The sequence below is a fragment of the Sphaeramia orbicularis genome, chromosome 11, assembly GCF_902148855.1.
Source record: "Sphaeramia orbicularis chromosome 11, fSphaOr1.1, whole genome shotgun sequence".
Lineage (NCBI taxonomy): Eukaryota > Metazoa > Chordata > Actinopteri > Kurtiformes > Apogonidae > Sphaeramia > Sphaeramia orbicularis.
Genome location: NC_043967.1, coordinates 3,310,716 through 3,337,898, shown reverse-complemented (window position 1 = coordinate 3,337,898; position 27,183 = coordinate 3,310,716). Strand labels below are relative to the sequence as shown.

Below are 27,183 nucleotides of genomic sequence, written 5' to 3'. Positions count from 1 at the left end.
AGTTTTTTGTGCTAAACCAAAGACAAATATTTGCAGTTGTCAATATTTATAGGTTATTATTAACCTGAAAGAACATGAGTTTGAGTCCCCTGCTTTAAATTCTTCTGATCTGAAGTCATGTGACCGATGCTGATCTGCAGTTTCAGGTCTGTTTTTTTTACATCTTAAATAAGCATCTTTAAAGAAGCTGACTGGTCTCCCATGATGCTTTGTGGTTCACAGACAGACATTAAGACCAAGAACGTCCTGTAAAATCAGGATTCTCTGTCACGTACACAAGCCTGTTCCAGTCTGTGCGTCTGTCTGGGTCCATGTTTCCCTGCAGAGAAACAGGAGACGGAACCTGAAACTGTTGGTGTGAGCGTGTGTTCATCATGTGACCGCAGGACTGGCTGGTGGTAGCGCTGAAGGGCAGGAGGGATGGACTTTTACACAGATATACAGTTACAGAACATTACATAAAGTAACCTGTACTGACCTGCTCCCCTCTGCAGGGATCACAGCCAAATATCACTCATTTAATGACTCACATTTCTGCTCTGGCGCTTAACCCTTCAACAACTACAACTATTTGTGGCAACAAGTACATTTTTCTCTATATTTAACCTTTCCTAACGGTTTAGTCTTTATTTGCTGTAATATTTTCCTCTCCACTTTGTATTTCATTTACTGAAAATCGTGTGTTTTCCTATGTTTAATTTCCTGATCATGTAGATCACAGGTGTCAAACATGTGGCCTGGGGGCCAAATCCGGCCCACCAAAGGGTCCAGTCCGGTCCCTGGGATGAATTTGTGACATGCCAAAATTACACTAAGATATTAACAATCCTTTTAGTTCAGGTTCCACATTCAGACCAGTTCAATCTCAAGTGGGTCAGACCGGTAAAATACTATCATAATAACAGAAATAATGACAACTGCAAATGTTTCTCTTTGTAAATGTAAATATTTTCATGTATTTACATGAAAACAAAGTGTAATTTCGCAAAAAATGTGAATAACCTGAACAAATATGAACAACCTGAAATGTCTTAAAAGAAGTAAGTACAATTTTACCAATATTTTGTCTGTAAGTAAATGTTTTGTGTGTTTGTAGATCCACTGTGATCTGTAAGTTCTAATGTACATGTGGAAATGATAAACTGAGGCAGAATATTGTTAAAATTACTCTTATTTTTTCAGTTTGTTCATGTGTTTCACATCCTTTGAAAGAACAGTTTGTAGATGTAAACCTTTTCATAATCTAAAGTTGCTTTTTCGCTCTAAAACATAGAAAAAAGTTTGGAGTTGACTTTATATATTATTCTGTTATTATTTTACTGGTTCGGCCCACTGCAGATCAAATTTTGCTGAATGTGGAACTGAACTAAAATGAGTTTGACACTCCTGATGTACATGTTCATTAAAGCTCAGAGTAAATCCAAAGATAATCTGTCATATACAAACAGAGAAAACTGAAAAGTTACTGTTTCAGAAAAAAAAAAAAAAATGTCATTAACCCTTACAGACCCAAACCACCACCAGCGCCCATCTTTGTCAGGTTCACTTATTTTCCCCAAAAGGAAATGAATGGGATCCATTCTAGTCCAGTATGAATACAGTGGTGCCAGGGATCTGGACCATCTACCAGATCCAGACCAGTACCTCAGTCCAGAACACAGAGGAGCTCATTAAACAAACATAACAGAGGATGTGAAGGAGCGGAAACACAAACACAAAGGCCCCTTTCCAACTGAGAATCTAATCTGACTAAAGGTGAAATGTGTTTTAATGTGTACGAATAAATGACTTTTCATAATTATTCAATTAAATGATCAAAATGAAAACTGATGAAACCACTTCAAGAAAACTTTGGGAAAGTTCTTCATATTTAATTCAAAAACCTGTTTTAACCCATAAAGCTTTAATGAACATCTACATGATCAGTGAATTAAATATAGGACAATTAAGGATTTACACAGAAAAAACACAAAATACAGAGGATAATATTAGAATAAATGGTGATAAATTACTTAAGAAAGGTTAAAAAGAGAGGAAAAAAAAATCACTTGGAAGGTCCCACAAAAGTAGCACAGGGTCCTTATGGGTTAAACATAAACACAAATGTCTCCATCCGCTGTTATTTGTCAAACTACTGTTGGGTATTACCGGTGAGTCAACATTGTAGATAGAAAACTATGTTTTGTCCATGTTCACTAAATGTCCAAATAAGACAAATCTGCTACTGCTGGATAAGATAAGATAAGATAAGATAAGATAAGATAAGATAAGATAAGATAAGATAAGATAAGATAAGATAAGATAAGATAAGATAAGATAAGATAAGATAAGATAAGATAAGTTTCACAGTTAAACAGCAGTGACATACAACAAGCAAGTGCAGAGAAAAGACAGATAGAAAAAAACAACAAATGAGTGAAAAACTAAATATAAAGAGAAAAATAACATATTTGGTATTCATATAACCCTAATTATATATATATATGTATATATATATATATATATATATATATATATATATATATATATATATATATATATATATATATATATATATATATATATATGAATTAAACATCAATATGAATTTACATTTGTCACTGTTGGATTTTCAGAAGGTTCTAAGTAGAGTTTTAAAATACAAAAAGAAGAAATGGGAGTGACAGAAACACACATTTTTTGAGTCATTAATTTATTGAAAACAATTAAACTGAACTAGTCTGTTCATCAGCCCATCAACAGTTTCAGAGCCCAGCCTTTAACAGACCACATCTGTGCATAAATGTGGATTCAGTTCCTTTAGTGTCAGCTGTTCCACTGTCAGGACCTCCTGATGGAAAAGGATCCAAAGCTTTGTCTGTTTGAATGTGGTCAGATTGTTGAGCTGCAGAAACAAGGAACGCACCATCACTGCTGAGGGTGGATGCACTAACACAGTCAGTTTGAATTCCTTTAAAGATCCTGAAGGTTATGGAATAGAAAAGTCAAGTGGTCGACCCAAAAAAATGTCCCCAGCACTGAGCTGAAGGATCCGATTGGCTGTTCGTCCAGACAGGGGAGGATCCTGGACAGATGAAGACGGTTCCTGGTGTTGACTGAAGCCCAAGAACCATCAGACCACATCTGCCACAGAAGGACTTTAAGAACCACAAACATGTGCAAAGGCCTGGTGTCCTTCAACCAAACCACTGAACTTCCATGTGGACGTGGACAGAGACACCAGACATGGGACAGTGGAAGGTGGAAGACAGTTGGATTCTGTGATGAGGACAAATGGAACCATGATGGTCCTGATGCTTCCACCGTTACTGGCATGACAAGGAGATCCCACTGGAGAGGTTCTCTGCTCCTTCTGTCTTGTATTTAAAGGTCATTTACATTCTCAGTCGTCTTAGTCTCCTTTCACACACACATTTGATTTCTGTTTTACATTAGACTGTAGCTGTAAACTTCAACAACTACAATATGTTGGAGTTCGTCTTTCCTGCTTGTGCATGGAGTCTTCAAACTAAAAGGTTCATTGACCATCTGTGAAACAGAAGATTTCTAGAAGGATAATAAACTATTGTGTAATTGTAGTATTTTTACCTCCGCCAGGGGGTATTGTGATCACTTTGCTTTGTGTGCGTGTTTGTTTCTTTGTTTCTTTGTTTGTTTATTTGTTTGTTTGTTTGTTAGGAAGATAACTCAAAAAGTTATGGACAGATTTTCATGAAATTTTCAGGAAATGTTGATCCTGGCACAAGGAAGAAATGATTAAATTTTGGTGGTGATCAGAGGGGGGGCAGACCTGTCTTGGTGGAGGTCTGCGCTCTCTGAGTACTTTTCTTGTTACTGTTGTGAATTCTTGCCGTACACAGACCCGCCTACAATGATCCTCTCCAGCTGCCGCTGCTGGGGATACATGTTTGATGAAATCAGAAGAGTTTTTTGCACATCACTGATATATTGTTTTTCACTCATCTTGGAGTGTTTTTTTCAATAGACCATCATGTTTGTATCTCCTGAAAATAGGACATGGTCTACTAAAGTGAAGTTAAACGTAACAGCTGAGCTTCCCTTGCAGTCTATGAGAAATCACCTCTGATGCAGAGAAATGAGGAGCTGCTCACCACATCAGATAGGGTTAAATAATGTGTTGGAGCAGAAACAGATGAACCACTACAGTAGTTATCCAGTGAATTATCATATATTAGAAATATGCTGAGCATTTATTCGATAGGGATTTTTTTCATTTCCAAAACCAAATATTGTAGTTTGTTCATCATAAGGCCTTTCATAAAACATGTTTTATTTGATAAGTTTAGGCAAAAAAATTACTTCCATAGTCCTTTTCATAATAGACACTTTTTGGTAATTACATAATTTAACAATCAAGCCTTAAGAATTAGGCTTCATTTATGTGTATCTTTACTAATTATAGTTTCTGAAAATGTGTAGGTCTGCAAAACAGAGCTGGGCTTTAAGATCAGCTCAAAGTAGGTCAACAGGGGATTATCCAGGGAAAGCTAAAAACCAGGAAGGTCTGTAGTTTAACAGGGAGTTCTGCTTTTTTTTTTTTTTTTTTTTTAAACTTTATTTATAGAACATTTTGAACATTTTAGACAGGCAGAGTGACACACAGCATAGGGTATAAAACAGACAAACAAACAAACAAACAAACAGAGTAAACATCGATTCATTGACCAGAATGTCAGCTCCCTTCTCACCCACCACCCACAGCCAATCACACAAAACCCAAATAAAAAAACAAAGAAATAGTTAAAGAAAACAATTCAACTTGAAAAAAAAGAAAGAGGTATACACACAAACATAAAAAAATGAATGAATAATATTAAAGCCGCATTGATGGAACACAAAAAAATGTGTCCATATGTTGTTTAATAAAATGGAAAGAGAGAGAGAGAAAAAAACACATGACACTGAGTTTTACCCTGTAAAGCCTGAACCACTAAATAATTGACAGAAAATCCCAGTTCTTTGAAACTGGAGCCTTTATTGGTCCTTCTGAACAACCAAAAATTCATTTTTTTCAAATATCAATTTCCATGTATGAGTTTCAATTTTGTATCATATTTGATCCATTGGGTCTCAATGCTCAAATATTATTATTTTTGAACAAACAAAACATAATATAACACAAACATGTCTAATAAATAGTTAATTCCTTTTCTAAATGGTCCCAGTTCTTCCTCCTTCCTCATTAATGTCAGTCTTGCAGTGTCACTGGAAAGGCCTCTGGTGAATGAACTCCTCCCCCTGGTGGATTATCTGTGTATTGCATGGATCTTATTGAATACATCAGGTTTTTCAACAAAAAAAAAAAGAAAAAAAAAGAAAAAAAAAAAAAATCACACTGACCATGTAGAGGGCTTCAAAACTCATGGATCAGATATGATACGTTTGGTGTTATAGGGTTAAATTTGAATTTATTTACAGATTAAAAAAGATAAAAATACAGAATATTCAAGAAAAAGTAAAAGAGAATTGCCAAGACGTCCCTGATCTAAACTAGTGACATTCTCTCATATTTGCATGAATGTAATATTCACAGTTTCTATGAGAACATCAGTGTTTCTAGAGTCAGGTTGATGAGCACGAACTAACTCACATAAAGCCTTTACATCTAAAGAAGAAGGTGATGAAATGTTGGTTCAACCGGAGAGCATATGGACTATATTGGTTTAGAAGTGATTTCAGGGCTTTTTAACCCTTAAAGACCCAAAGATCCACCGTTTACCAGAAGCATCTACTGATCTAAACTGTTTAATACCTGTTGATCCACTAATCCTGTTAACCCTTGTAAATAATTGGTTCTTCATCTTTTCATGGTCATCAGATATGACCCATTTGGACGTTCAGAGGCTCCATAGTTACCATGGGAACACCGTCATCTTCTACAACATTGATTCACCAGTAAAACCCATGGAGTTGGATCAATGACAGTGGATGGACACACTGGGTTTATGTTCAGTTAATGAAATGTTTGCTGAAAAAGTCAGTTTTTCTTTATTTTTTTCTGTTTCTGATATAATAACCCTAGACTTTAATCTGAGTTTATGTGAACATCTACATCAGGGGTCACCGACCCTGGTCCTCGAGGGCTACTATCCTGCATGTTTTACATGTATCCCTCTTCCAACACACCAGATTCAAATGATAAGCCTATCCTCAAGCTCTGCAGAAGACTGATAATGACTGTCAGGTGGACCGGAAGAGGGAAACATCTAAAACATGCAGGATAGGAACCCTCGAGGACCAGGGCTGGTGACCCCTGAGCTACATAATCAATAAATCAAATATAGGAAAAGGCATGATTAACACTGAAAAATGCTAAATAAAGATGATGATATTACAATCAGTGCTGAAAAATGACTTAAGAAAGGTTATATATAGTGAAAAATTCATTTAGGACCTGCCGTAAAAGTAGCACTGGGTTTTTAAGGGTTAAAAATGCTGAAGCACATTTGAAAGACTGAGATATGTCACAGCTGACTGGAGATATAAAAAACATTTCTATCGTTTGGATCATCAGTAAAACCAAAGGTTAAATAAAACTAACTATATATCATTAACTATATCCCTCTTCTTCTTTGGGTTTCATCGGCAGTCAGCAAAATATCTTACATTACCAACACCAATTAGAGGATAACATGGAGCAAAAGAGGGGAGGAAATAAAAGAAATAAAGTAGGAAAAAAATAAATATACAAATTCTGTCCATTACTATAAGATGACTGACCATTAATAGGCTAAATCAGAGGTAGGTGTATGGGAGGGGTGTAGACAAGTACTTTGTAGGGATTATATATGAAATGATTCCTGTATGAAATATATTTTGAAGAAGAGGAGAAAGTTTCTTTTAAAGAAACTATAAATGAGTTAAACAATCTGAAGGTGGTGAAAACAGAGGACTTAAACACCGTTTACACCTTTATTCATCTCTCACAGTATCTATAATACTTATTCAGCAACGAGTAGCTTCTATTGCGCCTTAATCGGCATTCCGTTGCCATGGCGACCAAGCTGCGTCATCATTTAAGCGCCGGAGTCAACAGAAGCCCAAAGCATTGGTTCCTTAGCAACACGAAAATAGTAAAGACGTGGTCTGTTTTCGTTTAATTTTGACGTCCATTACCGATGATACACAAATGTGGATATCCCGATATATCACAGGTGTGACGGTCGCGATCCATTTGTTTTATTTCTTGCAGTTGGAACGTTTGTCCGTGGTCACGTGGAGCGGATACGGAAGCCGTCGCGTTGGGAACGGAAGCTAAAGCTGTAAACAAACGGAACGACAGAGAGCAACAGGACACAATCCACACAGCTGACACACAAACATGTTTAAGAACACATTTCAAAGCGGGTTCTTGTCAATTCTTTACAGCATTGGCAGTAAACCTCTTCAGATATGGGATAAGAAGGTAAGCTAGCTTTGTTAGCCCGATGAGCTAATGCTAATGAGCTAATGCAGCCGCGATTCAGTCTGAAAACAGACAAACCAGCCAGTATCACTGATCTACAAGTCTGTTTCTGATTTATTTTTGTTAGAAATGATGGGCATCAGAGATTAACTCTGCTAAGTGTTACGTATTTTAATAAGATGAATCAGAAAACAAATGACCAAAGTGCAGTTTACCTCATGTTTTCCAGGTATTCCAGGTTTTGCTCCTGACAGTTCTGTGTCAAACACATTACAGTTCTTTTTCAGTACATTACAGGTTTTTTTGTACATTACAGTTATTTTTCAGTAGATTACAGTTATTTTTCAGCACAGTACAGTTTTTCAGATTCTACCCACATCTTTTGTACTAATTTATAGTGTACAGGGTATAGTATTTGCTCTTGTGTTACTCCTGTTTGCTGTGGTGTTATATTAGTATTGAATGTGTGTCATGCTGCTACTACACTGTCATTTCCCAGTTTGGGATAAATAAAGTACATCTGTCCATCTATCTAATGATCAGATAGATGGACAGATGTACTTTATTTATCCCAGCATATATGTGGAAGAACACACCATCATATAGATTAGATTCTAATCTATATGATGGTGTGTTCTTCCACACATATGCTGGTTTGTGTCCATTTATCCAATAGATGTCTAAATGTTCCACTGATAGAACCTGTCCAGTCCATGTATTGTCATGTGCAGACAGTGTTTTAAAGTAGATCTGGTAGATCTGACGCTAATATTCCTTTGGAGTGAAACTCATTCTATCATTAATTTAACAATTTCACATTTTGACCCAAGACTGTATCTGTGAAACTTCAGCCAACCAGCATTTAAAAAAAAAAAACATATTTATTTATGTTTTGTTATACAGAATACAATGAAAACATATAAAGTACAATACAATATTAATATAACAACATGAACAGAACAGAACATAGCCAGGGGACAAAATATGCAAGCAGAAATAAAATATCAGTTTACGCAAAGATCATAAGTGTTTCCATAGATCAGTGGTTTAGATAGCTTTTTTTATTTTCAGAACATTGAATACTTGAAGTATGTAGGGGTAAGCTCAATTTTAAAGATTAAAAAGGAGGGTTTGTGATTGGAGAATTTGGATTTATGAATGAGATATTTTGCTAAAAATAGAATTAGATTGATGATGTAATATTGATCTGATTTGTTAGCAGGATATGAGAAAATACCAAACAATATTTTTGCATAAGTAAGAGAAAAATCAGAGTCAATATTTTGACAAATAAAAAAACAGACATCTGACCAGAAACCACTTGAGAAGGGACAGGACCCAAACAGATGATCTACATTTTCTTCTGATTGATTACAAAAGGAGCAATCCACACTGATGTCCTTTTATATCTTTGTAGGAACAGTTTGCAAGGATAGAAACGATGAAATAATTTGAGAGAAACTTGTTTTATCTTGTTAATTAAATATTTAGAGGGTAGACACCAGATTTTCTTCCATTTCAGGTTTGGAATGAGATTATTGCCAACCAGCATTTAGGACTGGATTAGTCTGTATCAGGGACTCACACCTGGTCAAATTTCACTACTTTTATTCTGGAAGCATTTGACTTCTAGACCAGTGTATTTAACGGTGGAATGAATAAACACTTGAATGTATTAAGGCTGTGTTTACCACTAACAACACTTTAAAAGGCTGTAGTTTTGGTGACAGGTTAGTATTGTCTAGTAGGCACTAATTTGTCTGAATGGTTTCAATGGATAAAGATAATAGAAGATATGAGTTTATTGGGGAAATGACAGTGTTTGAGTGAAACATGACATATAGAGAGTATCTGCAATTAAATGACTTTTTGTGTGTATATATAGATATTATTTATATATTTGCAGTATGGTTGCACATGATGTTGATATAATTATGATATCAGAGTAATATCTGATCTGTACCAGGGATAAACAGCTGGTTTATATACCAGGGAAATAATATTTTTCTGTAATTGCAGGTGAGGAATGGTCACATTAAGAGAATCACAGATAATGACATCCACTCACTGGTGTTAGAGGTGGAAGGAACAAACGTCAGGTACGTTTTTTCACTGGGATTCTCATATATTGTCTTGTACAATGTTGAGTATTTGAAGTATTTGGCATGTTCCTCCATTCTTCTTGTTGCAGTACCACCTATATAACATGTCCTGCTGACCCCAAGAAGACACTGGGCATCAAGCTTCCTTATCTGGTTATGATCATCAAAAACCTCAAGAAGTATTTCACCTTTGAGGTCCAGGTAGATGAACACTGCTTTACATGTGACACGTATCAGACATCTGAGCCTGAGTGGTTACATACTTTTTTTTTTTTGGGATATGCAAAGACATACATTATTATAACATTTATTTAACCAGGAAAAAAAGCTAATAAAGATTAGAAATCTGTTTTTCAAGAGTATCCTAGCCAAGACAGCAGCAGCAGAAGTTACACAAAACTGAAATCACAGCCATACATCCAGCCATGCATACCATGCAGACATAACTTAACATAAACATAGTACATAGACATAACGCCAAAATAGTTCATAACCTAGTGTCCTGAAATTGTATGTATGTACACATGTAACACAGGCTGGAGAGGAGAACAGAAAGAGGAAGGATAGACAGGACAGGCAAATTATGATGATAGAAAATAATTATGCACTGGTACATTTGAGACACACAAGAAAACAACAAACAAAAACAGAATATGTACGAGGGCCGTTCAATAAGTTCATGGCCTCACCCAGAACAGAACAACACAGACTGATAATTTATATTTTATTTTTCAACATAATCTCCATTTACAGCAATGCACTTGGTCCATCGATGTTCAAGCATCACTATCCCATCACGAAAGAATGTAACATCCTGTATTATAACAACCAGTATTTCTGGGTGAGGCCATGAACTTATTGAACAGCCCTCGTATGTTGGTATGGAGAGGTGTTTATGTAGATGTTTATTTATTTAGTTATGTAAATGTTCACATTATGTTGAGTGTTACAGGCTGTGTGTGTGTGGGGGGGGTATGAGGTACTAATTTTCAGATTTTTATGTTAATATTTGTGTCACTGGGGGGGGGGGGGGGGGGGGGTGTCCCCGTCCCCAGACAAAGAAAAAAGGATGAAGAGTGTATAATATTTGTGGAGTAATAATAGGACGGGGATCAAGACTGAATAAAAAGGATGAGTGATGGTGATGGGTCAGATTCTACACAGATGGACAGATTTTCCAGTGTGATATGTTCCATGAGTAGATTTTTCCACAGAGATATTTATGAGGTTCTAAAGTCTGTACACTGGCTCCCATTCAACTGCAGAATAGATTTTAAAGTTCTGCTACTGGTCTACAGTCACTGAATGGTTCTGGTCCAGAATACATGAATGAGATGTTTAGAATATAAACCCAGTAGAACTCTGAGGTGCACTGACCCTGGTACCGTAGTCCAGTCCAGAGTTCAGACTAAACCTGGTTCTGCTGCACACAACTGGAACAAACTACCAACTGACCTGAAATCAGCCCCAAATGGGAACATTTTTAAATCCAGGTTCAAAACCTTCCTCTTTTCGTGTGCTTTTGAGTAAAGTCTTTTCAGTCTGGTCTTTTGAATGCCCCTTTTTTTTTTTTTTTTTTTTTTTTTAATTTCAATGTCTTGCTTTACTCTAATTTTAATGTTAATTTTAGTGTATGATTTTAAAATAATTAATGTCTGTCTTTTATTCTGTGAATGCATTTTAAAATCAGGTTTTATCTCTAATGATTTTAATATCTTTTCCCTTTTTTTGATTTTAATGTAATTTCAACGTCTTGCTTTTTTTCTTTTTTCTTCTGTGATGTTTTTTTGTGCCTTTGTAAAGCACTTTGAGTTACCCTGTGTGTGAGTAGTGCTATACAAAAAAACTTGCCTTGCTTTTTGATTTCCAGTTAATGATGGTTTTCTTGGTGATTGTTAAAGTTTATTTCAAATCAAAGTTTATTTCTATAGCACTTTACAACAACATAACGAAGCCCAAAGTGCTTTACATCTAAAAGCATGATTAAATTATAAGATGAAAAACAGGTTAATCAAGTACCATAAATATGCACAAAGCAACAGGACACAACACACAGTGATAAAAGAGACCACCGATTAAAACCTAATAGTGTTTCAGTGCCAAGGGTTAAAAGCCAGTTAAGGTGACAAGGACTAGCCTGTTGTCTGATAGATTTAAACCTAAGGATGGTGTACGTCCAGGTCAACCACTAGAGGGGGAGCAAGGAGTGTGGCAGCCTAGGAGGATGGACAGTGATTCAAAAACCTTTACCCAGAATCTGTGAGCTGTTTAATACTTTACTTAACTCGTTATCTCTTTACATTTTTACAACTTCAGGTGTTTAGATGATAAAAATGTTTCGCCGGCGATTCCGTGCGAGTAACTATCAGAGCACGACCCGAGTGAAGCCGTTTATCTGCACTATGCCCATGAGACTAGACGACGGATGGAACCAGATCCAGTTCAACCTGTCCGACTTCACCAGGAGAGCATATGGGACCAACTATATCGAGACGCTGCGAGTACAGGTTTGGACTCGCTAAATAAAGATGCTCTTTTATAGTCGTGTTAATTATTCAAGAATATGTTGAAGGTTAAACTAATCTGGTGGTTTTCACTGAGCGTATGTGTGGTGTGTCTTGGTCTCAGATTCACGCCAACTGCCGCATTAGAAGAGTGTATTTCTCAGACAGACTGTACTCAGAGGATGAGCTGCCGGCAGAGTTTAAACTCTACCTGCCCGTCCAGAACCAGAAGGCCAAGGTGAGTCCACAGACCCACAGCAGCGTGTGTGTGTGTGTGTGTGTGTGTGTGTGTGTGTGCGCGTTAGAGCCACACAGTTCATCCTGTGTGTGGACCAGTGGCCGGAGTCGTTGGTATGGGGTTAGACTGGTGTCCAAATATTCATGTGCATCAGACAGATCTGTGTGCATATTAGTCTGAAGTTGTGGAAAAAATAAATCTGTGTAAACTGTTGAATGAGTTCAGTCGTACATTAAATGTGTGTATTTGATCAGAATATGAATGAATAAGTTTGGACAGAATTACAAACAGGAAATGTAACTTTACGATTGTTCTTTCTCCATCACGAATACGAATTCACCAACGTGACTCTACTGTCCCAAATCTGTCCCCACTTCACAGACATTATTTCTGGAGCAGAGGATCCATGGATTCACAGACTGACCATGAGTTCAGGGTCCTCCTCCGTGGACACAACTATGTTCTAATGGTTGGATTGGACCTGGTTTGGTTCTCTGACTTGGTCGTCCATCTGGGATAGTGATCCTACCTGATCTGGACCTGAACTCATGGTCAGTCTGTGAATCCATGGATCCTCTGCTCCAGAAATAATGTCTGTGAAGTGGGGACGGATTTTGGACAGTAGTCACGTTGGTGAATTTGTATTCATGATGGAGAAAGAACAATGGTACCATTGGATTTCCCCAGACATTGGCCTTTTTTATTTATTCTTTAAGAAACATGAGTATCTACAGTTGAAGTTTTTCTGTGCTTGTTTCTTGCAGCAGTAGAAGCTGGAGCCTGGAGTCCCCTGACCTGATGTGGTGTTGAGCTCTAACGTGTTCACTTTAAACATATATGTTGACTTCGAAATATGTTTTTTTTTTGTTTTGCCCTCGTATGTTGCTTTGTACGCAATAAATTTTTTTTTCTACTGCATTCATTTGTTTTTTTATATTTTCAGTTAAGAAATATCAGCTGCTGCCAAAAACTACACATTTAAAAGTCATGCAAAATTTTACAAACCTCCATTCCCAGAGATCGGCCATTTTATAAAACACAATAAAACTGAACCATCATTTCAACTTTTATTCAACTGACAAAAGTGCAAAGCAAAGATTTACAGATGCAGTCCACATCTGTCTGCTACTGAAAATGGACAGAATGAAGAAAAGCCGACGATCTGTTCCAGTGTTCAGAAGCTCAAGTCTTAAAAATGGAAAATGTGCATGAACATTCGACTTCCATGCCAAAGTGCAACAACTAGTGTCTTCAGTTCCAAAACAGTTAAAAACTGCTTTAATTTAGTGTTTTGTTTGTGTGAAGCAGGCATCAAAATGTAAATCTGTGTATTTACAAAATGCCTTTTTTTGGTCAGTGAAAACACTAAAAAGTAACAAGACACAGATTTGACTTTTTACTGTCAGAAAATGTACTGATTTTCCTGAGGTTTGTACTTTGACGTCAACTTTGTCCATTTCTCCACTTTTACCAACAGATAAACTAAGTCTTCACTGTTCAGCCTTTATAAAATAAAATCCAATACAATAAACACAGACAACTCCATCAAAAATATACACAATCTTTATCAAAACAACACAAACTCATTCTTTGCTTCATTGTAGATTGCTATACACAGAATGAACAGATCTGAAATACATGGTGTGATTTCACCTCAAGAACCGGCTCAATTCAGTAGAAAAACAAAGGTTTTGGTGAAATATAGTAAAGCTATGCTTATGCATCCTGACATTTGAAACATTCCATTCAAGAACATTTTAAGGCAGCGTCAAAACTAATGAAGTAACAAAGGAGAGGTGCATTTACCAAAACGTCTGCCCATAAAACATTTGACCATTAAGGGTTTTTGGACAAGCTCTAGTATTTTCATCACTATAAATGAAGTTGTTTAATGCTTTAGTATTTTCATCTTTGATTTCGACTGTGCTGTCACAGCGAATAAAGCAGAATAGAGTAGGGAACAACTAACAAACAGAAATATAGTTAACGTAGCTGATGTGTGGTTTTCCTTTAAACAAAAGAAGGAAATAAGAACCAATGATGTTCCACATCTGGACAAAGATTTGCACTTTGTCACATGAAAAACTCCACCATGTCTTAAGTTACAACTACATCTAAATTCTGAGTCAATTGTTTACATACAGCACAAGCTCAATGTAATCGTACATATTCGGCCCCAGTTTGGAGTTGGGGTAGAAATTATTTATAACACTTTGAGATCTAAGTTGTTTTTTTTTCTTTTTTTCGTTAAATCAGGCACTTTATCAATTTTCTATAAGATACATGGACAATATATTTTTTAATGTCAATAATGTTTCAAATTACAAAGGAATAGATCAAAAAATGAAATAAAAATTAAAGTTGTCACAGAGTATTTTGACAGTATTAAACACATGTAAATATAAATAATTATTATATGGCAACAACAGTGTTGGACACTATTTAAATATAGAAAAACAATGAAACCCCTCATATACAATCCTGAATCATAAGTAAATGGGTTGTGGCCAGTTTACTTTTAAACGAGAAATATTATCAACAATCTACAACAAAATATGAACAATCGTGATTTCTATATTAGACATTCATTCAGGTCTATTGCTTCAGTCGACATCATGCATGTGTTTAAAGTGCAAAACATTCATGAGTTCAAATCAGTAAAGAAAATACTGCATCAAATCACATCAAAACTTATTTCAATAATTTCAAGATGGCAGGAGAGATCACTGAGGTGGAACAGAACAGAAGCTAAAGCCAAATCACAAACATGAACATGTCTGAACACCAACAGCTTCCACTGACGCTGTTCAACTGTCCCACATTTACACAAACACTCCAAAAGCATCCTGTCGGCTTCCACACCAAACAAATGGTTGTTTTATACATTTTTATATAAACTTTAGTGATATTCAACTGATACACTGAATCACAAACAGAAACATTCATTTGCAGAATAAATGTGTTCTTAAAAATATATACTAGTAGTAAATTTAAAGACCCTTAAACTGGTTTTTGGAATTTCCAGTCTTATTCTGGAAAAACAAACTCTCTTTGTTGAATGTCATTTCTGATTTTCAACCACCAAAGGGCTGTTCACACCGAGTACTAGGAGTAGAAATGGAACAGAAGTACAAGTACTATGGTGTTTAAACTCCATTTAACTCACTGTCCACAACACAACTGTAACCGTAGAGGACGTTCTGTGGGTAGATCACATGACCACTGCAATCACTGAACCAGCTTTGATTGATCTGAAGTCTTATTAAAAGGAATATGAATAATAAACAGCTGGTCCACACATCCACAGCGTTAGTGTCAACTTAAAGAACATGGGAAGTGAAGGTGGACTGGGACGCCACTGTTGGACATATTGGACGAAGAAGTTTTGGGGGAATTTTTGAGAATTTTGAATAAACCTTTTAAGATAAATGGGAGTTTTTTGTGTTGGAATATTTAGTTTAACAAGTGGTTTTATATCCTACTGTTTAAGCATTTTCTATGATTTGAGCTTTGTGGATGAAAGTTCAGAAGCGGGGGCTTAAAGTTTGCATGTTCGTCCAGTTTGATGGAACGAGTATTCACGTTGAAGTCAGACACCGCTGTAGCTGTTCACACTTCATTCAATAATACGGATTCTCACAATACGTATGTTTCCATTAATGTATTTGTCTAATTCTGCATTAGAAAATGACAATTCACATTGTTTGCAAAAAAGTGTTTTTTATAATTACTTGAACGGACTTTTGCATTTAAAAAACAAACAAACAAGCAAAACAAAACACATTGAGGGCAAATGAGAAGACCTTTTCCATTTGACTGATCAGCTGTTGGATCAGCTGTTGGATCAGCTGTTTGCTGTATGTATGTATTCTGCTTAAGTGTAAAAAGCACTTTATTTGTTGTACAACAGATAATATGGACTGATGAAGAGACCAACTGATTGGAAACGGCGTCCCAGCGCTCTTCTACGTCAGATCAGTTTACCAGAGTCATGAGTGACGTAACCTACGCCGCACAGCCGACTCATTCGCTCCAAAGCCGTTCACCTTCTTTGTTCTTTTGAAAATTTGTTTAAAATTCATGACATTTTATGGAAACAGGATTCCTTTCATAATCCTATCTGCTGGTGTGGACAGCCCTTGAAATAAGACTTTTCCGATATTTAGGCAGGACTTTGTGCTGACTAGGCAGTGGTTGGATGTGATTGTGTGTTTGGAATTCCAGTTATATTCACACATTTACATGAACTTCAGTGCTTTTATGTTGACAGAAATCCCATTTCAACAGCCGGCACAGTTGTTGTTAGGCTGATGAACTGCTACAAACCACTCATGAAACCCACCCCATTTTATTTTGCAGAATCAGTTTGCAATGATTTTGGTTTTTTAAAATTTTGAGTCCAGGAACACAGAAGTTAAATCTAACCCTAATGTATAAATAAAGGCCACTGACAGCTGGTTCATCATAGAAGGAAATATCCTGGTCCGTCTGCTTATCCACACCTCCTCTTACGTACAACATCCCTTTAAATCAAGTACTTTCCTGATCTATCACACCAAAGGTCCACTTTTCTTTTGTGCAAATAGTAGGTTTCCTTCTGCTGAAGCCAGTTTCTGTTGAAGTGTACGTCTACTTATCGGATTAACAGCAGCCACCGTTTGTGTGTCTGTTTATTTCATGTGTACACAACATGACAAATGCATGTTTCTGGTTGTGTTTGTCCAGAATTATGTCCCATAATGAATGACGTAGTAGTCATGGACGTACATTAGCACTGCCACGGGCTGACCAATGATCAGTGAGATCCACACAGCAGCGTTGCCATAGTTTCCATTCAAATAACGACCCACAAACCAAGCCAGCGGAACCTAGGAACATGAACAAACAGCAGTTAGTCTTTCTATCTGTGTATAAATGTGGAAGGTGTGTTCTAGTGTCGTACCTGAGCCATCATCCCCATAAACGCCCACAGCCTGAACATCTTCAGAGGAAAACTCACCAAGTACTGAAAAACAGAGGGAATGATCAAGCTTTACACTTTAAATACAAGTACTGAGGGAAAAGACTCGTGAACTTAAAGCTCCATAGTTTTTAGTACCCCTCCTGCTCACCGATACCCTGCGTAGTCAGCGATTAATGTTGGATTTGAAATTAAAGATGATTGTAAGCTAGATAAAAGTAAACTGCTGTCCTTTTTGGGCAGTTCAGTCAAACCAACACATATTATTCTGCCCGAGTCTTAACTTTCAATCTGATCGCACTTTGTCTGACCAATCAGATGAATAGTCTTGGAGAAATTGGTCGGACAAAAATCTCAGACAGACTGAGGGAACTCCTGGAACCCCAGGTCATGTGCATTTCTATTTAGTCTTTTGGTCTGAACAGAGATTAGAGCAGTGTTTTTCAACCTTGGGGTCAGGACTCCACGTGGGGTCGCCTGGAATTCAAATGGGGTTGCCTGAAATTTATAGTAATTGATAAAAAACCAAAAAAAAAAAAAAAACTTACTTATTAAAACTATATGGTGAGTTGAGAGAGACAATCCTAATACATACAAGACAAACTGTGAGTCTGAAACTGCAGCACTGTGGTTCTGTTTGTGTCAAATGTTCATTGTGGTCAGTTTCAGATGCTGCAGCTCTTTCATAATTCATAGTTTCAGTTCTTGTTTGTTCAGTATTAATTGTCCTTGTAAATCACAGCTGGACTGACTGTACATATCCTGACCAAGGAAAATAAAATTCTCACTTTGTGCAGTAATCTGCACCTGGATTTACTGCCTCTGTCCACAATAATATACATTATATAGACTAAATGTCCTCTAAAATTAATGTTTATTTGAAACATAATATAGCAAACTATTACATGATCAAATTAATCAAATAAATTTTGGCAAAAAAATGTCTCTGTTTTGAATGTCTGGGGTCGCCAGAAATTTGTGATGTTAAAATGGGGTCAGGAGGGAAAGAGGTCGGAACCACTGGATTAGAGCGTTGCACAAGGACGGTCTGGGACTTTAACTTCTCATGTTTTCCCACTGATGCTGTCCTTTCATTTCAGTCGTATTTTTTGTGTCACTTTGACTTGTACTTCTTCTTTTCTTTTGGGCGGTTCCCTCCAGGCGTGGTCACAGCCAATCATCTTCCTCCATTTAACCCTATCCTCTCCATTCTCTTCTCTCACACCATCTACCATCATGTTCTGTTTCACTCCATCCATAAATCTGGTCTTGGGTCTCCCTCTAGATCAGGGGTTCCCAAACGCTCACGACCCCCAAAATACCCATGCCAGATGATGAATCCTATATGATGGCTCAGGCTGCTCTTAGTTCTGCTGCTATAGGCTTAGACTGATGGACACGCATCTGGATACACTGAGCTCTGCTCTGATCCTCCTCCTCTATGACCTTTTCTCTCCTAATCTTCTCTTCTATTTAGTCAGTAACAGTGAATACATGTTACAGACTTGACTTCTTCCCTGGAGTCTTTGTGCTTTATGTCACCACAGGTTTTCCCTGGATCATCTCTGAACCTGCTGCTGTGGTCCTGCCTCTCTCCTGCCTTCATCGTCATCACTCACTTATCCATATAGTTATGATAGTGTTTATTATTCAGTTCCGTAGATGGCAGAGGTTTCTATTATTTGTACTAACTATTGTAGTAGTAGTATATCCACTGTTAGTACTTGTATTTGTAGTGGTAGTACAGTGGCGATTTCTCCTAGACTGCAAGGGAAGCTCGGCTTCCCCTAAAATTAAATGGTTAAATATGTTCAGTTATGTTGACATTTCATTGACTCCAAATGTGTTAGAACACGTTCATCTCACAGACGAGATCGTTCAGAATCAGCTTTATCACAAATCAACGGACTGGATGTTGTTCACTTCTCCTCCATTCTCGTGTCTCTGTTTTCTCATTCGATCTCTGCTGAGTGCATTTGTCTGTAGACGCTCAGTGTCCATGCACTTCAATGGGACTGAGTGGAACTGTTTTTTTTCATTGGCTCAAAACTGGACGGTAATTGGATAAATGCCACGATATTGTCCCGCCCCTGGACACCCGGCGTCTCTGTGGGTGAATGGAGCTGTGGGCGGAGCTTGGCCGGGCTGGATGCCGGGCTTCCATGTGCTGATTGGAGGATCAGTTGAAAGGCTGAATCCCGTTTGATTGACAGCTATTTTGAGATCTACTGCTTCACTGACACAGTTCAGTTTAATACCGTCGCGCATTCTGCTGTGAAATCAGAGAAACCACTACGAAATGACTTGTTCATTTCTTGCACTGTAAATAAACCACTCATTGGACTTCCTTGTTTCAATTTAACATAATTTCAACGTTTTCTTCTTTTCTTCTTTAATGGATGGACACAAGTATTGGCAGATCTGTGGGTAAATGTAATACTTGAGGTAAAAGGACAGTTTTGTAAAAATGTGGGTGTACCTCATGGAAGAAAGCAGATACGAGGAAGACGGCAGTTTGAGCCAGAAACTTGTTGATCCCCTTCCTCAACATGGGTTTATAAAAATGTCTGGAAGATGCAAAGACAGAGAAATAAATATACTTGAACTCTAAATGATGATAAATCACACAGGCCTACTCAGTAAGGATGGAAATACTGGAAGAAATGAGGTCAAACACACTATATGGAGTGTGTGAAGGGTTAGTGTTCACCTTAGGCACCACTTATGAACTGGGATGTTCCAGTTCGCCCAGAAATATGTGACAGATTCAGAGTTCCTGAAATGAACAAAGGGTGAGTTTTAATATGGAACTGTGGTGTGACACATGGATGTTAGATTCAAATCCCCACTTATCTGTACACAAACACTGTTTTATTGGCATTTGGAAACAAGATTTAGTGAAGAAAATCTGCAGAAGAGAGCTTTACCAGTAAACCGTATTAGTGGAAAAACTGCTAAATTGCACTAGAGATGAACTAGATTGTGTTATTTCATTAGTTTGAACAAATGGTTTATATTTGTGTCTATAGTTGACAGATTGGACATGTAGGACACTCACCACCAGTCTCTGTAGAACTCTCTGTCTCCAAACTGAAGCAGTTCTGCCACAAAGTTCATAGACGAGTGAAAAAACCAATAGAAAAATATTAACCATATCAAATGGTTAGGGACCTGAGAGGAGGAGGAGGAGAGGAGAGGAGGAGGAGTGTAGAGGAGGAGGAGAGGAGGATGAGGAAGGAGGGGGAGAGGAGAGGAGGAGGAGAGGGAGGAGGAGGGGGAGAGGAATGGAGAGGAGAGGAGAGGAGGAGGAGGACGGGAGGGGAGGGGAGGATAGGAAAGGAGAAGAAGAGGAGGGGGGGAGAGGAGGAGAGGAGGATGGGAGGGGAGGGGAGGGGAGAGGAAGAGGAGGAGAAGGGGAGGGGAGAGGAAGAGGAGGAGAAGGGGAGGGGAGAGGAAGAGGAGGAGAAGGGGAGGGGAGAGGAAGAGGAGGAGAAGGGGAGGGGAGAGGAGTAGAGGAGAGGAGGAGGAGGAGATGAACAGCCTATTTCAGTTTGATTGTTGTTTTCAATAAATCTCTTACTCATATTTTTGTCTCTCTCCCGTTTCTTCTTTTTGTATTTTAAACTCTATACTTAGAACCTTCAGAAGATCCAACAGTGAAAAATGTAAATTCATACAATTTTTCAGCTCGTCTAAAAGTTTGATCAGGAGTGTACAAAAAAAACAAAAACAAAACACCTAACCCTAAAAAAAAACTTCTAACAAAAGGTTCCTCAGCTGGTTTTTGTAGTATTAGGGGTCCTTAATCATATAGTTTACCCAAGTTTAATCACTAGAAAGGTGTAATTTCCAAGATGGCGTCCAAGATGGGCAGGAAGCCCTTAAATATCTGAACTCCTTCATTATTCGACCAAATAAAAGTCCTCCTGGTGTCTCAGCCCATGTGTTCTGAGTCTATGAATCCACTGGACTTGTCTAAATTGCACTGACATGATTACATACTAATGGAACACATGATTTGGTGAGATCACTGTAAGACTGTATCTTTGTTTGGGGTGAACCAGAGATGTAAACGATTTAGCACGTACCATGAAACTCCTATTCAGTATGTGTTTTTGGATACGTACCCTTTTTTTTGCTAAAATACAGACTTGACATCCAATGTAGAAGGTTTTGCACCCACAAGTAACTTAAATTGGAGTTGTATAACTGATCATAAAAAAGTGTGAACAGAGGCCTGTGTGTGAACCATCTAAAATGGTCACTCATTCCAATTTGAATAAGGTCATACATATGTAACGCATCCTTTATAGATGTTATACGAAAGCCAACAAAAAAAAAATTAGATTAGAATATTAGAAGAGAATTAGAGAATTAGAAGAGAATACTGACATTTGATATTGCTGGCCTCATTGAAATGTTGGCAGCACAGTGTAAACTAGGGTTGGGAATCGGAGTTGTAAGGCCGATACAATACGCATCTCAATACAACATCTCCGATCCGATATATTGAAGATACATGTGTGGCATCTCACAATGCGATATGATACGATTCACACCCAAATCACGATACAGAGCAATTAAGCACATTCTGATTGAACACATTCATTCTGGTACAAAAAAAAAATCTATGCAGTGCAATTCAATGAGCTGATTATTTATTACCTCCGCCAAGGAGGTTATGTTTTTGCCAGGGTTTGTTTGTCTGTTTGTTTGTTTGTCTGTCCGTTAGTGTGCAACATAACTCAAAAACTTATGGACAGATTTGGATGAAATTTTCAGGGTTTGTTGGAAATGGGATAAGGAAGAAATGATTAAATTTTGGTGGTGATCGGGGGTGGGGGGGCCCACGGGGGGGGGCCCACGGGGGGGGGCCACTGATCAGCCTTGGCGGAGGTCTGCGCTCTCCGAGTGCTTCTAGTTTATCAAATAAGACCATGACTTTTCACAAAGTGTCTTTAGTTCAGTTTCAGAACACGTGCCTCACATACAGTCAGTGAAAAAGTTCGGACTTCCACTCAACTTCTTGCTCCTTCACTGAATCCATTTGTAATGTAAAGTATTTGTAATGTAGGTAAAACAGAAAAAGGTTCTGTCACTTTATGACACACCTGTGCAAGGTATTATGGGATGTGCTGTTGGATATGTATGACACTGTATAAGGAAGTACCTGTGGTATGTACTGTAGTATTCAGTACAGGTGATCTAGTAAAAGTACCCGTTCATAAACCACATGTGGTCTATTCCTTCTATGTCTGTCGCATTCACATACACACAGTACAGTATTCACTGGTGGTGCACGTGCTCAGTGCATAGGCGGAGCTCAGACTGTCGTGTACAGTATACACATCCACGAATCTGTGGTGCACGTTAATGTGGGTCTGAAGAAAAGAATAACTTTACCCAAATAAAGAGTAAGACTTTTAAATGCAAGTAAAAATATATTCTATTGAATGGGCTGAATTTTACTGATATAAACATTCAATAACCGTTTCATCATGATATCATTCCAAACTTTTCATTCACTCGCAGCTTCTCTACTGGTGCCCTGGGATCGTGCACGCACGCATCGGTGTATCGATACGTATCAGATAATCTTCCCGTCCCTAGCGTATACCATTTATACCATTATCATTTGTTACCCCAGAACGTCTGCCTCCAACGGTGTCAACCAAAGACCACTGCCACAGTTTACTCCAGATCATGGTGTGGACTGGAAAGAACGGTGACATGAACACAGTGGATTGGGGATGGAATCTGGTGGACAACGGCTCAGGAGGTAGAGCAGATTGTCCAATAATCGTAGGGTTGGTGGTTCAAAACCTGCTCTGTCCTAGTCATGTTCACTTCACCCACCTTGCCTCCAGTGTCACTCACACTTGTGTATGAATGTTTGATCGGAGGGCAGCTGTGGCTACAAACGTACTTTAACACCAGAGTGTGAGAGGGAATGAATAATGGCTCAATAATGTAAAGTGCAATAGAAAATTCAATCCATTATTTTGATAAGACTGCTGCCCCAGAAAGCCTCCTGCAGATGATCCACTGTAAATGCACGACTGCCTGCCGAACACAGCGGTGCAGTTGCAGTTTCATATGGACGACCATGCATGTCTGCTTGTGGACCATGTCAAGTTGGGAATGTGAGAATCCCTATAATCAACCTCTATAGGAGGAAGAATGTGACGACTAATGGTAAATCTAGTGAAGATCACAGAGTAAAAAAGTATTAAAAAGAAAAAAATAGAGGGAAATAGAAAAAGATGTATGAATTAGAAAAGTATAAAAAACAAAAGGCAAAAAAACCCAAAACACATAAAAACTAGAAAAGCACTCAGACAGCAGACCTCCACCACAGCAGATCAGCCCCCCACCCCCCACTCACCACCAAAATTTAATCATTTGTTCATGGTGCTAGTATCAACATTTCCTGAAAATTTCATCCAAATCCGTCCATAACTTTTTGAGTTATCTTGCTAACAGACAAACAGACAAACCCAGATGGAAACATAACCTCTGCCGTTCCTTGGCGGAGGTAATAAAACACAAAAAAATAAAAGGGGTTAGCAGTACTGAGCCTTCACATGGCAGCCCTGTTTTGACTACTTTTACAGAACCACACAGTTCTAATTAATTTATTCTTTTTTGGAATTAAAAAATGGTTATGAACTAAAGAAACCACCAACACTGGGCAAAACGATATGAGAAAGAAGAAATATGCAATTACTGAAGGGAAACTGTACTTATGTTTGCTTATAACCAATTGCTTTAATATATAATTGTACTTGTAATCACTTATCTATCATGCAGATATGCTAATTAGAATATTGCATGGTCAAAACATGCATCAGGCACCAGTATTCCTGGTCTAGGAGGAATACAAAGGAGGAATGGTCAGTTTAACCACCTGACAGACGCCACTGAAAATGAGGCCTTTCATCGAGTCAAACTTTGGTAAACTTTTAGTATGTTTTTAAGTTCATCTGATACTATTGTAAACCACTGAGAAACCTTTTGTTAGATTGTTTTGGGGTCAGGCCATATTTGCAGCTGACTACAGGGTTAATCTGACAGTTGTTGGACAGTGCTGAGTCTAGGAGGAGGAGAGGATGTCTTTGAACAGAACTGTTGGAGCTCAAAGGTTCTCGTCCTTTAACTGATGAAATATTCACTGTACTTTCACTACTTCCACTGAGGTTCTCTCTACTTTGATAAATTTCAATTTCAATTTTTGCTTCATGAGCTTTACAATAAACTTACAAAACTTAAATGAAGTGTGTTCCATGAAAAGTTGAGTTTTTACACATTTCTGGTTCTGACAGGACAGCAGTGATGATCATATAGAATAGGATGCATAGATAATCCAGCGGTCATTGAAGTCGACCTTCAGTAGTCACTGCCACGGTAGAAGGTTCTGCTGTGATACTCACCGCCAGCTTCAGGAGGCGCTCCACCATCCTGGAAAAGTCCATTTCCTGTCAAGGTACAAGGAATGACAGTAGTAGTTTGGGTATGTGGTGGAGGATGTGCAGACAAAGCTGTTGTTAAAGGACATTAAACCGACAGCACTGTGTCTGTTCTACAGTAGAACAGTCTGAGCTCCACATACACACCTGGAATGGTTTCATGGAGTTCTGTATAGTGGGAACCATCCACTGAAACAAACAAACAACACAGTGATTTGACACATGATTTTAACCCAAGTAGGCCAGTATTTGTACAAAACCAAACTCCTGAACATTACTGTTCAATGCACACTGAGCAAAAATAGAAATGTCCCATGTAACACAATCAGTCACATCAAATGTTGTTTATATAGAACCAAATCATCAAAGTGATCTCATGACACTTTACATGTAGAGCTGAAACAAACCAGGCTCTGAAGCCAATTTACAGAAACTCAACAGAATCCTCCAGGAGGAAACACTGGTGACAGTGGAAGGAAAAACCACCTTTAAGGCGGAGTACACACCTAAGGGTTTTCTCAAGCTGAAGAGATTTTTTATCTGTTCCACATCCCACACATGAAGACAAAAAATCAGGCATTGAACAGTTTTGATCGTACTGTGTGTGTTGTGCTCCGATAAACTCAACACAGCACAACACACACACAACGACTCTGTCCCACCACAGATCTAGAATCTAGTCCAAGACAGAAATCTTGCATGATCAAACATGATTTAACAAAAATGAAGAATAAGAAACATAGCATGACTCAGGAGCAGAGTCCTGAATCAGGTCAGGTGACACCCCCCCCCCTCCAAAAAAAAAAAAAAAAAAAAAAAAAAGGTTGGGTAACCTACAAAAACATGTGGGGATGGGTAAAAAAAAAAAAAAAAAAAAAAAAGAAAAGAGAAGAATTTTTGCGGGTATGGGCAGAGTAGGTGGGTAGTAGGCAAGGAAGTGAAAAAATTAAAATTTGTGGTTTAAAATAATTGTCAGGACATTTAATGATGTTCATCTAATCTGACTATGGCTGATCCACAGGTGTGTCGATTTTGCACTGAGCTTCACATCTGTTTCCATCCACCCACAGATGTCACTGAACAGCACATGTTAGAGATTTAATGATGACGTGTGTTTTAGTCAAAAATGAAGGCCTTAAAAGTTGTGTAGGAAATGGGTTTAATCATGGGTGGGGTCAGGCTGTGGGTCTAATGTATGTGGGTACTGGTGGGTGTGGGTTTGGAAAAGTGGACCTGTGCAGGACTCTACTCAGGAGTTGGCTGCTTTCCCCACACATGAAGATTTTTCATCATAAATATTGAACAAGTTTAATATTTACGATTATTGGCCCCGACCCATTTCAGAGCTGATTATCGGGACAAATTCACTCTGAACACACCTCGGACCACAGGAGAATGTGATAGGACAATCTTATAAAACATGAAATAATCTGTAAATAATCATAAAATCATTCTCATCCAGTTGATGAGGTTGTCAGCCGTGGCCTGTGGAATATTATTCCACTGCTCTTTGAGGGCATTATCTCATACCAATGTCACGTTCCTGCATGATTTCCGACATGCCGTCATCTGATGAACTTGACCTTTTGTGGTGTCCTTCTATTGTCCCTAGTATAAGAAGTGTCTGAATACTGTTAACGCCGTCTGAGCAGCATCTGGACATGACACACCTGTGCTGTGGGTGGAATCACTAGATGGTTTACAAATCAAGACAATTAACCATGTTTTATAATTCTAAAACATCATGAGCTCACTGTGGGCCGTGCGTCTCGGGTTACACACAAATACTGTGCATGGGGTGTTTCTATTTTTGCTCAGTGTATTTGTTTATCAGAGGGACTGTGGTAAATGTTCTTCATACCTGCTGTATTAATCCCACCAACAACTGCATGAAGAAAAGCTGGAACAGACAGCAGATTGGATTAAAACGGTCAGTGTTCATATCTGTGCCACTGTTTACTATTCATTTCCCATTGTGTCAGTTCAACTCGTCCGTGTGTTTTCTCACCATTTCAAAGAGTCTTCTCATCAGGAACCGTTTGCGTATTCGAGGAGATCGTGGGAAGTTGAGCTGATAGCACAGAGTTGGAGCAAACACAAAGTAGTACATGTCTAGTGACAAAGAAAGGACAGAATAACGTTACTTGTTTAATTCAAAGCTGTTGTTGTAGTGTTCTATGTGGCGGTGCTGTTCACCTCTGTGTGTGAGGTTTCCTGGGTAGGACACGTTACTGTGGACCGCTGAACCGTTGGACTGGGTCACAGACGGACCTGAAACGACAGCTTTTTCAGTTTCAGTTTGTTGCGTTTCTTCCAGGCGTGGTGTGTTCATGTTCCATTCAGGTCCTTAAAGCTCTGTACACATCAGCCACTGTGGGGTCCTTCTGGTCTGTACTCGACCTTCAGACACAGACAGTCCACCCAGTGTCTTCCTGGACCTCCTTCAGGAATGTGCATCAGAGGCTGATGTGGTGTCTAATCAGGTTT

General features: G+C 38.2%; 2 protein-coding genes across 3 annotated transcripts in view; one reads left to right on the top strand and one right to left on the bottom strand.

The window, feature by feature from the left end:
* Positions 1-7,189: 7,189 nt before the first annotated feature.
* cfap20 (cilia and flagella associated protein 20) lies at positions 7,190-13,188 on the top strand. Its single transcript, XM_030146769.1, has 6 exons — positions 7,190-7,426; positions 9,446-9,525; positions 9,618-9,729; positions 11,853-12,035; positions 12,157-12,270; positions 13,035-13,188. The coding sequence occupies exons 1-6, from the start codon at positions 7,343-7,345 to the stop codon at positions 13,038-13,040; spliced, it is 579 nt and encodes a 192-aa protein (XP_030002629.1). The 5' UTR covers positions 7,190-7,342; the 3' UTR covers positions 13,041-13,188.
* A 3,471-nt stretch (positions 13,189-16,659) lies between these two features.
* The window catches only part of dgat1a (diacylglycerol O-acyltransferase 1a), a 34,360-nt gene continuing 23,836 nt past the window's right edge, over positions 16,660-27,183 (bottom strand). The window contains exons 8-17 of one of the 2 annotated variants that reach the window (XM_030146763.1): positions 26,893-26,967; positions 26,705-26,808; positions 26,558-26,596; positions 24,844-24,885; positions 24,661-24,705; positions 20,289-20,401; positions 19,941-20,006; positions 19,710-19,797; positions 17,213-17,275; positions 16,660-17,138 (exon numbers count right to left, since the gene is read on the bottom strand). In XM_030146763.1, coding sequence (XP_030002623.1) covers positions 16,998-17,138; positions 17,213-17,275; positions 19,710-19,797; positions 19,941-20,006; positions 20,289-20,401; positions 24,661-24,705; positions 24,844-24,885; positions 26,558-26,596; positions 26,705-26,808; positions 26,893-26,967 — 776 coding nt within the window. In that variant the 3' untranslated portion in view covers positions 16,660-16,997. The remainder of the gene's footprint in view (positions 17,139-17,212; positions 17,276-19,709; positions 19,798-19,940; positions 20,007-20,288; positions 20,402-24,660; positions 24,706-24,843; positions 24,886-26,557; positions 26,597-26,704; positions 26,809-26,892; positions 26,968-27,183) is intronic. The other variant, XM_030146764.1, reaches the window with a different exon arrangement.

What these genes read in the sequence shown, in the direction of transcription:
- cfap20 (XM_030146769.1), top strand. Translation starts at nt 7,343, where the DNA reads ATGTTTAAGAACACATTTCAAAGCGGGTTCTTGTCAATTCTTTACAGC. An exon ending in TTCAGATATGGGATAAGAAG is followed by an intron (nt 7,427 to 9,445) that starts GTAAGCTAGCTT and finishes CTGTAATTGCAG; the next exon opens with GTGAGGAATGGTCACATTAA. An exon ending in GTGGAAGGAACAAACGTCAG is followed by an intron (nt 9,526 to 9,617) that starts GTACGTTTTTTC and finishes TTCTTGTTGCAG; the next exon opens with TACCACCTATATAACATGTC.